The sequence below is a fragment of the Numenius arquata genome, chromosome 4 (genome assembly GCF_964106895.1).
Source record: "Numenius arquata chromosome 4, bNumArq3.hap1.1, whole genome shotgun sequence".
Lineage (NCBI taxonomy): Eukaryota > Metazoa > Chordata > Aves > Charadriiformes > Scolopacidae > Numenius > Numenius arquata.
The window spans coordinates 32,627,407-32,640,339 of NC_133579.1; the positions used below are offsets into that span (position 1 = coordinate 32,627,407).

Below are 12,933 nucleotides of genomic sequence, written 5' to 3' on the forward strand. Positions count from 1 at the left end.
TTCTTTCTAAAAAAAGATGCCAAGAAGTTTAACAAGGAAGAACAAAGATGATAACTCTCGTGCCAGTTGCATGTTAAGAGTATTACACTTTCTATTTTTAATTTCATATCTGAAGCTGCAGAGATTTAATGGTTGATCAATTTATTATTATTGCTATAGAAAGATGATACAATCTTAGACTGGCACTGGCATTCTTGTATTAGAACTGACTACTTCATTCTGTTCAAAACTTGCAGAGCTTTTTTAACAAAAAATTTCCAGCATAATAATTATGTTCTGAAGTTTGTGATCAGGATCTGTGTCATCCTTGCTGTTATATACCTGGGGATAAACAATGATCGTGTCCTTAATACAAGAAATTCCAAAAGTTGAAGTCTCCAGAAGTGCTGTGCTACCAAAGAATGTGTCTTGTCTGATACATGAGTACATCTTGTAAAATAGTCTTACTGTAAGATTGTTGTTTGTCTTTTGCTGCAGCAGTGCTTATAGCTAAGGTGTTGGTTTCTGTAACTTGCATTTATTTAATGTATATAAACTGTGAAGTAACCGTAGTGATTCTAGGTACTGTTGTATCTCTCCCGTAGTCTCATTTTTTCTGTCCCTAGTCTCTGTACTGTGGGAAAATGAAGCACACTACTTTTATGCGTGATATTAGCCATATATTTCTTTTTTTTGTACAAAGGCTTTAAGTACTTTATTTTCATTTCTTTGTAGGACTCTGTCACCCAGCCTTTAACAACATCCCCTGCTAATCTTTTGCAACCTGTTGATAACAAATGGAAGAATGTAAGTGTACAGTTTTTGTCATGTTTTTGCATCAAGATTTAAAGTGGGAGAAAATTTACAGAATTTTTTAAGCTTTCATTTAGCTGGTGGAAAGGGATATGCAACAGACCTCTGTGATAACTTGATCAGCTAGTATGTGAAGGCAAACTTCTTGGTGAATGCAGCTGGTTATTTAGGAATGGAACAGGTCTTGAATGGACTATATTCCTTCATTTATGTCACGGTCGTGATTTTGCACATAATTCTCCTCGTTAGGCCTTCAAAATGGAGGCAAATATTCTCCTATATAAAAAGACTAGAGGACAGTAAGGTTTCTCAGAAGTACCATGTTATCCTGCCCCTCTGACTTGACTTCGCAGGGATACCATGGTTTGGGTGGAGAGGGAAGGAGTTGGTGCCGGTTGAGTTGGTTGGAATTGAGGCAGCAGGGAAACTGTGGGATTCAGGAGGAGCCCATGGAGCTGGGGAAGGATGATGCAGGGCTGGCTTTCTGGAACTACATAGCAAGCAGTCTTGGTGTACGGGCAGGTCTTGATGTGCCACTCACAGTGAGAGCATTAGCGTGTTTTGTTGCAGCTGTATCGTGTGGTGTTTGTCGACTATGGGTTGCAGCATGGTGGTATCTTAGTGACAGAGTAATTTGACTTGCTTTATCATAGTTAATCACAGTTATATAAATAGTTACGTTTCTTATAAGACCTTTTAAAAGTGTTAAAAATGACCTTCAAAAGCAATTTATTTTAAGCAAATTTTCATTATTTTTTTTTTACCCAATTGAAATTATTTTCCTTGGTAAGGAATGTTATCAGAGATGATGCCTGGTTTTTGCGGGGGGCTGTGTATGTGTGAAAGCATAGGTCTGAAAAGAATTGTGCCACATTGTGTGATTCCCTGTACTTGATGCAGAGTGCCACGTTTTCCCCTAGCGAGAGGTGCCAGTTGGGAGCAATGGATCCCATTGTCCCCTCCTCTCAGAGTTGCCAATGCTCCTGACGATCAAGTGGGAGAACTGGTCCAGTTCCATCCTTAGTTTTAGCATCTTGAAACCTCTGTTTCTTCTTCAGAGAATGACTTAGTAACTGCTGAGCCATCAAGCAGTTTACATGTGAAGCTTTACAGAGTCAACTTCAGCTTATGTGTGGGGGATCTAGGAAACCAAGCAAGGAGAAGCCTGACTTTCTAGTCTAGGAGTTAGAGCAGAAACCTGAATTCTCTTTCACCTTGCTCGGGTACCTTCTGTTTTTACAGCAGTAACTATGTACTGTAACATGCATGGGAATCTTGTGGAAAAGGAACACATGGCATCATCTCAAAATTAGTGCAGACAGACCTCAATGCTAAGGTGAATCAGCAGCAATTTTGTTACATGTTTTCAGATATTCCACCTTTGATTTACTATCTGCTTGTTTCCTTGCCTTCAGATGCACAGCCTGCTTGGTTATGTACAGTTGGTCCTCATTTGTTAAACTAGGATTATATGCTCAGATTCATCCGTGGGACAGTACCATGTATCACACATGGTTTTAAGAAAATGTATAGGTATTTTATTTAATGTTAGCTTTTTGGTAAGTAGAGCTAGTTGCACCCTTAATGATACTTCCTTTTTCTTCTTGTAATGGAGGTGATAAAAAGCAGGGATATGTTTTGTATTTTCAAATAGAATGACATACTAAAATTAATGTGAGGCACCATCAGTGACTTTTAAAACTTTCTGAGAGAACTTGTAGAAGGGGTGTGCAAGGAATCACTATTGTTACTGTGTTTCTGATGGAGTCCCTTGGAAATTAATTCTTGACCCTGTTCTACTTAATATTTTATGAATGACCTGGAAGAAAGTATAAAATCATCACTGATCAAGTTGATACAAAGATTGAGGTAATTTTATGAAGAGGACAAATCACTGATACTGAGTTATCTGGATTTCTTGCTGAGTTCGGTGCACCAAGCAATATATGTTCTGATATGGCCAAGAATAAAATCACATATAGACGAAAAGGAGAAGTAGACGATACAGCATAGGAGTTTTCAAGGATTTTTAATTCTCCTCATGAATAGGGAAGGAAGGGGAAATAATTGATATATCAGCTAAAAGTTAGGTTTTCCTTGCCTGGAAAGATCAGTTTTAGTCTTTTTATTTACAGTAGAAAATTTGTATAGAAATGAAAAGCTTGTGTGTCCTTTGTATTTTATTCTGGGAATTTTTGCTTTTGTCAGTTGTCTGTTTATAGTGTTTGCTGTTCATGAACTCAAAGATACAGGAGGAATCAGAACCATCAGAATTCTTAAAGTATGATAGAATGTATTTGATTATTGAAGAGATTCAAGGTGCACTATCTTATTTTACCCATCAGGTAAAATGTTTAAGGATGACTTGATCTGCCGTTTTGAAGAAAAACTGTAATCTCTTTAATAGAGAAGAGAAAAAAAGTTTTGAGGGTTGAAGCTAGACAAATTCACACTTTGCAATAAAGTATGGAATTTTAGTGTAGATAATTTACTGTTGGAGAAACTTGTTGAAGTTGGATAGCAACAGAAAAGGTTACCACAATAAATTACTTGATTTAAAGAGCTGCTGTAATTTCTGTACAGTTACAGGAGGAGTAATTCACTCAGAGTAGTCACGCGGCCTGTGTTACACAGCAGGTCAGACAGACTAAAGGCAATCACAAGGTCCACTATTCTAATTGAACAAATGTGGGGTTATGAAGTAGTAATAAAACACTTCATTCTCTATGCTGTTTTTAAAATGAGTTATTGAAGTGAGACCTACAAAGAGGCCTCTGAAACATTTTATAATGAACAGGGGATCTTAATAGTAACAAACTCAATATATAAATATGCACACATACAATTTTTCAAAAAGATAACCTCCAGAAGACTGGATATAAACCGCTGTATAATGCATGAACAGACCAGCCAAATACATAAGAGTACCATAATTTTTATGTCAAAGATGATGTTGATCAGTTCCTTCATTGACAATTTATTTTTCTTTCACTAAAGCCTGGGAGAATTTTATAGACTTTTTGTGTAGTCTTCCCGCTCCACTAAAGAGCTTCCCTGCATTCTGTTGCAAGAAAATAAATGTTTTCCATAAAGAGCTGTAACAGTCTTTAGCCGAACGCTTTGCTTCAGTTTCTGTTTATTGCAACGAAAATGGCATATAGCATGTTTTATTTTGTAAAATACATATTGAAATGTTTATAGCACTTTTGCTAAATTGGAATCTGGAGAGATTGAGTTCTTTCCATCTGTCCTGCTGCTGAGGTGAAATAAGATGAACTAATGGTTAAATCGGCAAAATAGCAAGTGCTATTCTTGCATGCATGCAAGAGAAATGAGATAACGGTTTGTTTTATATCGTCTCGTGAGAAGGTATTAAGAATATTTCATCAAGCTTGCAGGATATAATTTGAGTCAAGCTAATTTTTCTTAATACATTTCTTTGTAACCATCCTCAAATACGGTGACTGTGTTGTTTTAACTGTCCAGTGTAATGTATAAGCATAAGTAGAATCTCAGGGGAGTTTTTAGATTGGAAGCAATGTTACAAATGAGAAGCCTAAGATTATTCTTTCTTACAAATAATCTGAAAGAAGATGGCATTTTGTATATATGTGTGTTTGTTTGCACATGCGTGCCTGGAAGTGAGTATTTTTAGAGAACAGAAGTGAATATTAGATGCAAATATCCAGTGTGTTATAAGAAACAGAATTATGGGGCTAGCCATTATATAAATACATATTTCTCTTTTCTGCAGAAAAATAAATGATCGAAAGCAGTTGTTTCAGTAATGGTATACTTAGGGAGTCTGTTACAAGGAAGAGAATTTTATAAATGAAAAAGAACAAGAGGAGTCTTTATTTCTGATTTTAAAAAATAAATACCAAGGCCTTTTATCACTTTTTTTTTCCTCCATATTTGTTACTAAGGTAGCCTAGGATACAACTATAAAATCAAAGATTAAAAAATTTGATTTTTAGAAGTCAAATTTTTTTTAATATTGACACAGCTCCATGTGTTTTTAAATTTTTAGGGTATAAAAAGATTCTATTAAAGCTAAGAGATTTAGAAGATTGAAAGTTGAAGGGGAAAAAAGTTACTAGTTTGATTGTTCTGAAGGTTTTGATATAACACCACCACAAACTCTACATGTGGAATTCAGTAATTGATCCCTGTGTTTTATAAACTGGTAGAAGGTTCGGTAGTTATGATAAACTTAATTCAAGCTGTAAGGTTACAGTTACGCAGCTTGGAAAAAACTCCAGGAAAGGGATATACAGAAGCAATTCTTTAGTGGAGAGAGCAAACCTTGAATGAGAGCTCAGTATAATCCTTAGATTTTATACAAGTAGACATCCTTGTAGTGGACAGGTAACAGACATTTCAGATATGAGAACCGAGCAGATCAGTTAATATATACTTTCCATCTTCCTTTTCAAATGTTCTGCTCTCTATTTCAGGCCACACATTTTCGGTCTCCACTTCTTCAACAGACAGAAAACCAGGTGTCTTCAGCTGCTGCTCATCAGAGTCAGCAGGCTGTAACTGATGTCATCCAGCAGCTCCTTGAGTTATCAGAACCAGGTCCTGTAGAAAATAACCAGCCGCAACAACCTACTCAACAACTCAACATCGCAGTGGGAATCAATAGAGATATTTTGCAGGTAAGAGTTCTGTGTGAGAACAGCTTTACATTTCAGTGGTTTCTTTCTCATTTTTATTTTAGTGACCTTTTTTTCTCAGTATTTTCAGTGATAGCATTCCTTCTGCATTTCTAAATTATGTATCAGTCAAGACAGAGTTGTGTACTGAACACATATGGAATGCAGCAAGATATCTTTTTGTATAAGTTTACAAAAGCAAGGTTATAAATATTGATTGCATGACCTAAGAGAAAGCTTTTAGTGTACACACCCATACATGGGTATTTTATTGATCTCTTTGGCTTTTTGTATTTTTCTTTTCCTGTTGCCTAGAAGCAGCTTGTGGCACATCTTTAAGTTATGCTGTGCTTAAAACATGATGACATTTAAGAGGGGAAAAATATTTTTATCTGGTTAAAAAATGAAAACATACACAGAGCCCTTTTCCTGTACTAATTATAGGGGCTGTTTGAATAATTCCTACTGGTGCAAAGAAAATTCCTTCTTGGGTCAGACCAATGTTTTGTCTAACCCATTATTCTGTCCCTGATACTGGCAGTAGGAGATGCTGCGTAACAGAAGAGATGCAGGCAGTAATTCAGCTGTCTGTACTTGTTCTGCAGCCTCCACATAATGTAACAGGGCAAATATTCTTCTTTAGTATTGGTGGTAGCCTGCTAACCTTTAAGCTATTTTTTCATCTCTAGTCTTTTAAATACCATTTAAATCTCTTTTTGGAAGACCCAGATGTTAAATGCAGCTCTGTGCCAGTTCACCATGTTGCCCATGCTGAGTTCTTTAAAGTTGGGAATGTGATGTCTAGTTGCCCCAAATTATAACACAAAATGTAACTACCGTTGTGATAGCTATTAAAAAAATAAATAAATCGGTCTTTGGGGTTGGTTCTTTAAGTTATTGTATGAGCATCACTAGCCGTGTTGTTGTACAAAATAAAAGTAAAACACGGAGTTCTTCCAAGTGATCAAATATCTACATGCTTCTACTGAAATGAGTGTTCTGATCTTTGATCTAGAGCCTTTTCATACACAACAGAATTCATAAAGGTGCCTACACTCCCGTCCCTTGCGGGTGTACATAAAAATGAGTGCATAATTCTTGCCTCAGTCTGATGGCTGTCAGTCATTTGTTAACAGAGGCTTTCGAGCTTTTCCAAGCCTTTCTCTGGTTTAGTATTCTTCCTTTTTCTTTGTATTATCTATGGCTTCTCCAGAAGCTGATGGGCTTCAAATTTGATCTTTTATGGGGATCTAGTCTTTCCTGTAGTAGGCATAAGAAATAGCTATATATTCCTGGCAAATGCTTGATTCTGTAGAAACAGTTGGCACTTTTCTGAAAGGCAGTTGTTGGCACGTGTATTAGTACAGGAAATCCAGCTTAAAATCTCACAATTAGAAGTCAGTGTTGTGTGAGAATGTTTTTGCAAGTTTGAAGTCCAGCTGAAATTCTGGGAGGATGAGACATTTAATTACTTTGATTATATTTGCGTTATATCTTCTAAGTAGTTGCTAGAGAAAAGTTGGAACAACTGTGGAATGTTTCTCTCTTAATCTAGAATTTTTCTGTTCTCTTTTAGCAAGCTTTAGAGAACAGTGGGTTGTCTTCAATTCCCGTCTCTGCGCATTCTACTGACTGCAGCCAGGGGAAGACTCCTGGGGCCCAGGATCAGAACCCAGATATCCAGACTCTTTCAAATCATCAGGCTGACCCTAATAATGCAGAGCAAGATAAGGAGCAAGAGAGTACAGATAAACTGGATAAAAAAGAGAAAAAGGTTATTAAGAAAAAATCACCGTTTTTACCTGGTAATGTTGCCACTGCTTGCTACTTTTTGTGCTGTAAGGACTACAGTATTTGTGGATGTGTTGATGGCTTTGTAAAGGGATTTCCCAAAACATTGTGGATCAGTTACAAACTTCATCTACTTTTATCTAAAACACAGTGTGTGTAAGTTATGATGGTAGGTTTTAAAACTTCTGTTATACTGAAACTAAAATGTGTCAGAATGGCCTTAAGTGAAGTTACACTTAAATCTTCTGGATTTAGATGAGTGGAGTTTTTGGAGGAGAAAAAAAAGGAAGAATGTGAATCTTTTTCCTTCTTTTTCCCATCATCCTTCTCTGAGGAGGATTGGGATTTCATGGTGTGTCCTGGAGCAGAGAGTTCTTGCAAACTCTACTCTTCCTCTTTGGAAGTGAGGCCTCGCAGGGGCAGCAGTGGAGTGCTGCTCCCTCATCCAGATCTTCACTGACCTGGGCCATGTAGGAGAGGGTGAAGGTTGACATTGTGGCTAATACTTCAGGTCACCTGTGTTTGGAATTGCAGTACTGATTTGATATTGTCACCAATGCACGTTAATATTCCACCTCCTTACCATATTGCGTGTATGCAAGTCTTGATTTTGTCTCTGTGCTTACGTACAACTTCAGTATTAAGGTTGCTCAAGCTTTAAGGTTTCTAGAAGTGGTCTGTTCCACGTATAGCCATTATACTTTACTGGCTGGTTTTTTTCTTTGCAACGGAGGCAGAAATTGATCCAATGTTGAAAGCTTATCTTGTCCAACATAACTGCTAAAAATCAACATTAACTTTTTCCTCTGGTAATAATAACTATTTTGTTCCCTTGTGTGTAACAGTAACAACTCTGACTGCAAATGAAAATAAAACGTCACTGCTGTACAGTCAAACACAACTGCCTTTATTTTTTGATAAAATAACATAACCTCAGTGTATTCACATGGTTCACAGAGAAAAACACTACGTGAACTGATTTAAATCAGCGAATACTTGATATTGAACAGCATGTATGAACAAAAAACTGTGATAGGATTTAGATGCTTGTTTTGTCATTTTTGTTGAGAAAAAGGTATGCTGTTGCTTTAGGACAGAGCTTAGGGTTCTTGGATCGTAAAAAAACTTTTGTGAAAAAGTAGCCTTTAAATTGTATACTTTTCAGAAAGGCTTTTTATGAAATTTTCGCCTCTTAAAAATTGATAAATTATAATATAAGTCTGAATTTGCAGAAGAGAGGGCCATATAAAATATTTAATCCAGTTAGATAAATGTTAAGTACTTAAAATAATTCTATGTCGTTACAGTTGAGGAGATATATTCATTGATAATTTTGTGTTAGATATGGTATTTATAAGTTAACTGGTATATTATATTGCATTACACCTACATTCCGTATTTCTAAGTGGCATACAAATTGGTTTCTTTTCTGTGAAGTCAGACATTTTTTAGCTTTTTTCTTCTTTTTTTTTTCCCCTTCTTCCTTTTCAGTACACAAAAAGTTTCAATTTCAGCAGGATTCTCTTGGGTTTTGTTTTTGTCGTTCCAGTCCATCACTATTTTTGTGAAGCAGAATGTATCTGATAGAGAAGTTAATTGTTTACCAAATGTGTTGTAATGGCATCTACTCGGCAAAATGTTTTTCTGTTTCGATTGCTTTGTATAATGGTGTCAGTGTAGTGGAATTTTTGAAGAACTGCTAATGTTTCTAACACATTCATTCTGATGTTCTGATGTTGTTCTTTATTCTAGGTTCTATACGTGAAGAAAATGGAATAAGGTGGCATGTTTGTCCATATTGCTCTAAAGAATTTAAAAAACCAAGTGATCTAGTGCGCCACATTCGCATTCATACCCATGAGAAGCCATTCAAGTGTCCCCAGTGTTTCCGCGCCTTTGCCGTTAAGAGTACTCTCACAGCACACATAAAAACACACACTGGCATTAAAGCTTTCAAGTGCCAATTTTGCATGAAATGCTTTTCCACCTCAGGGAGTTTAAAAGTTCACATTCGTCTACATACAGGTAAGTCCTCAAAATTGCTTTTGTATTTTCTATGATGTGGGTGAGACCTTGCATGGAAAAAAAAGACACTGTGAAGTGCTTAAATTGTAGAGATGTCTATCAGAGAATGAACTGGTTTTAGTATCTTATATGATGACCTTAATGTTTTGTCCTAACTTTCTGGTGTTTCATGGCTTTGAAACTTTGGGTGCTTACAAAAGCCATGGACATTTAGTTTTCTTATGATGAGTCTGCTGTTGCTCATTTTTAATATGACTACGTTGAGTGTTTTTAATTGTGCTTCTAAGAGTCATACTCTTAGAATTTGAGTCCCGATTTTACTTATCCCAGTCATCTTTCGTATTTACACTGCATCTTTTCTTCCCTCCTCTTCCCCATACTTTTTGATGATATCACTATATCACTCAGGACTATTTAGTTACTTCCCTTTTTTTTTCTTCAACAACAAGGTGTTGCTTGGTGTTTTTACTAACCTGTTTTCTGTATCTTACACTACATACCCTAAAACTCCTCTGTTCATGTGGTCCTTGTTTACATAATAAAAGATGTCTTCAATATCTGTTCTTCTCTGGCTGAACTTGTATCCTCTGCAGAGAGAAAAATGAATTTTCCACTCTTGGTGGACTACCTGATTGTTTTCCACTTTTCTTTCATTGTTCTTGCAGGTATATAACCTTTCAGCAAGATAAGATCGTAAATGTGCTGCTATTTCTTTTCACTCCTGTTTATGTATTTACACTCTGCAACAACATATCATTCATTGACTAAGTGCGTTTAGTGTTCAGTGTGTTTTATAGTGAGATGCCTTTAATCCAGGAAATATCATGACCTGTTGGATTCATCTGCAGAAAGTTTTTCACTTTGTTTTTATTTAAACTTGTAAACCAGTATTTTGTCTGTTACTTTTGAAGTCAGTTTTACTTTATTTTAGAAGTCAGACTCATTCAAAGTAGCAAAAGCACTAGGTGACTTGAGAAATAGGTAGTCTAGTGGTTATGGAACTCCAGCATATAGTTGGCCATCGTTCAGCACACTTATTTTTCCTGAGGTGTTTGCTTCTTTGTTTGCCTAGCAGGTTGGGCTTACTGGGACAGGTTAGAGGTTCATCAAGCCCTGTCTGCTGCCTCTGATGGCAGCATCAGCGTGTGGAAAAGGGGAAGCCTACAGTAATGCCACTTAGCAGCGTACAACTACCTTCTGCTAATCTTTGGCTTGAGGGCTTTGTGAAGCAGGCTGTATCTCTGTGCTAAGCAGCTCTTTGTAGATTTCTGTTCCAAAGAACTTAGCTGATTTTGAACCCATGTGAACTTACTACTGGAACAACCTAACGTAATGAATTCAAATATTGAGGTACCTGTTGAGTAAAACACCTTTTGTTGCTTTAAATATTCTGCTTAGTAGTTCCATATGATGTTTTAGTTGCTGTATTGTAAAGAATAGTTCATTCTTATTTCTTGTGCACTTTTTCCACCTGTGTTTTTATAGAGTTTTCTTCATAATACCCAGTCTTGTTTCCTAGCCTTCTAAGTCCAAGATTTCCTCTTGAACAAAAGCTGAAAGTTTGGCAGCTTTGCCTGTCTCTGTAACTTACCAAGTTCTCTGGTATCCCTTCCAAAGAGAGATTTCTACTGGATTTTGTACTGCAAAAGTCTTTCTTTTGTAATTTCTGTTGGCATGCTTTTTTGACTGCTGTCAAACAGCGTTGATACTTTCACAGACCAATCTAGAATTTCTTTAAACTTTGTCACATCACTGTTCCTCTGTTTTTTCCTATTATATATCATTTGCCTATGTGTTTGCGGATTCTTTTTTCTCATTTTTTTTTACTGTTTTGGAAGGACATTTGACCTGCTATCTGCTGTTCTTAGAATAGCTTCTGGAACCATTTGAAAATTGCTGTCACTTTTGCATTATCCAGTGTCCTGATAACAAGCTTGCTTACACTGCTGTGTTACAACCAGTTAGTAGTTCAGCAGTTTCATATTTACTTTTGATTCGATTTTGTGGATCTGTTTTGAAAACCTGTTTAAAAATAAACACCCTGATAGGAAACAAAAAAAGAAAATACAGAAAAGAAACTCTGTATTCCAAAGCTACATTTGTAGGATGGTGGAAACAAAATCACAAACTAATATTTTCTTTAATCTTTTGCAGGTGTTAGGCCTTTTGCTTGTCCTCACTGTGACAAAAAGTTCAGAACATCAGGCCACCGGAAAACTCATATTGCTTCACATTTTAAACATACTGAACTAAGGAAGCTGCGACATCAACGTAAACCTGCAAAAGTTCGAGTAGGAAAGACTAGTGTTCCAGTACCAGATATTCCTTTGCAAGAGCCCATACTCATAACTGATTTAGGTAAAGAGCAAGTGAATCCATGCTCTTGAAATTTTGATTTCACCGGAAAATAGAGGTCACAGTTTAATCAAACAAACGCATTCGGATCTTACTCAGGAAGATGCATTTTTGAAATAAGTCATCGGAAATAATCAGGCTTCTGAAAAGTGCCATATTTAATAGCTTGCTTGTACTAGAATTAAGAAGTCATCTTTTTTATTGACAGAGAAATTGTATAATCCTTACAGGAAAAAAAGCGTGTGCATTTTTACATTACATTAGGAGAGGGATTTAACTGTTGTTAGACTGTTGGTATAGAAAAGAGACAGTTCATGACCTAGATTATTCTTGAGATTATGATGTTTATTCAAATTACAAATGTTAATGAGTCAGACATGCTTTTAGTGTATTTGCTATAATTGTGACCTGAAATAGTGGTAATTGTTAGTGGTAATATTTCAAAGACGGGCAGAATAATTCTAAAACATGGTATAGAGAGTTCATAAAGTTATTTTAATTCTGTTGTAGAATAAATGTTACAACATTTGATAAAACTACCTTTTTGGAAGAAGGTAAGTTGCTGTACAGCTCATTCAAGATGATATTTGTTGTTGTCCAGTAGAGGTCAATGTAATGGGCAAGGAAGGCATTTACTCTTCCTTGTTTGATTCACCAGTCTGCTAACCCCTGCCTTGCCTGTTGAGTAGTCATCTTTATGTAGTAGAGTATTACGTTGGGAATATCTTTAGCCTAAAATCTTTATCAGTCTTTAAAAATCCTTTTGCTTTCACTGCTTCCAAAAATTACTGTATGCAAGAGTAGCGATTATTGTGGCATCGGGCATAAGAAACTCAGATTTTCAGACCAGCAACAAAACTTAGCTGACCACTTCAGATATTCAGATCACACAGTATTTCTTTCTTGAGTGAACCCTGGAAACATAGCATGCTAGATGAAGCAGTCTGGGGAAAGAAAAGACAGCATAAAAGGTTTTTTGTGGTGAACATTTAGGACCATAGAGATCTTTGGCATATTTGTTGAATTTTTGCATCACTCTCTCAGCTTTTTATATTAATATTGTGATGAGTACTTTTGAGTTCACAGATGTGTGAATGATGATGAGGTTTTGGTTTTTTAACTTGTCTGCTACTGTTCCCATTCTGTCAGGGTGTTTGGGATGATACCTTTCTGTCGGCTGCTTCTGAGACAGCATACTCTTGTGTTAGCACTTGGACATTTAGTAGCAGGAACTTTTAACTGATTTTCTATAACTACACTTGTCTGATTTCAGGCATCAGTGTATAAAGAGCATTTGTTTAAATAAGTTGAT

The 12,933-nt window shown here is 36.3% G+C and overlaps 1 protein-coding gene across 1 annotated transcript in view; it reads left to right on the forward strand.

The window, feature by feature from the left end:
- ZNF236 (zinc finger protein 236) overlaps window positions 1-12,933 on the forward strand; it is a 70,824-nt gene that overhangs the window by 21,875 nt on the left and 36,016 nt on the right. Inside the window, exons 7-11 of the mRNA XM_074146861.1 lie at window positions 715-786; window positions 5,250-5,453; window positions 7,027-7,255; window positions 8,994-9,266; window positions 11,421-11,624. Coding sequence (XP_074002962.1) covers window positions 715-786; window positions 5,250-5,453; window positions 7,027-7,255; window positions 8,994-9,266; window positions 11,421-11,624 — 982 coding nt within the window. The remainder of the gene's footprint in view (window positions 1-714; window positions 787-5,249; window positions 5,454-7,026; window positions 7,256-8,993; window positions 9,267-11,420; window positions 11,625-12,933) is intronic.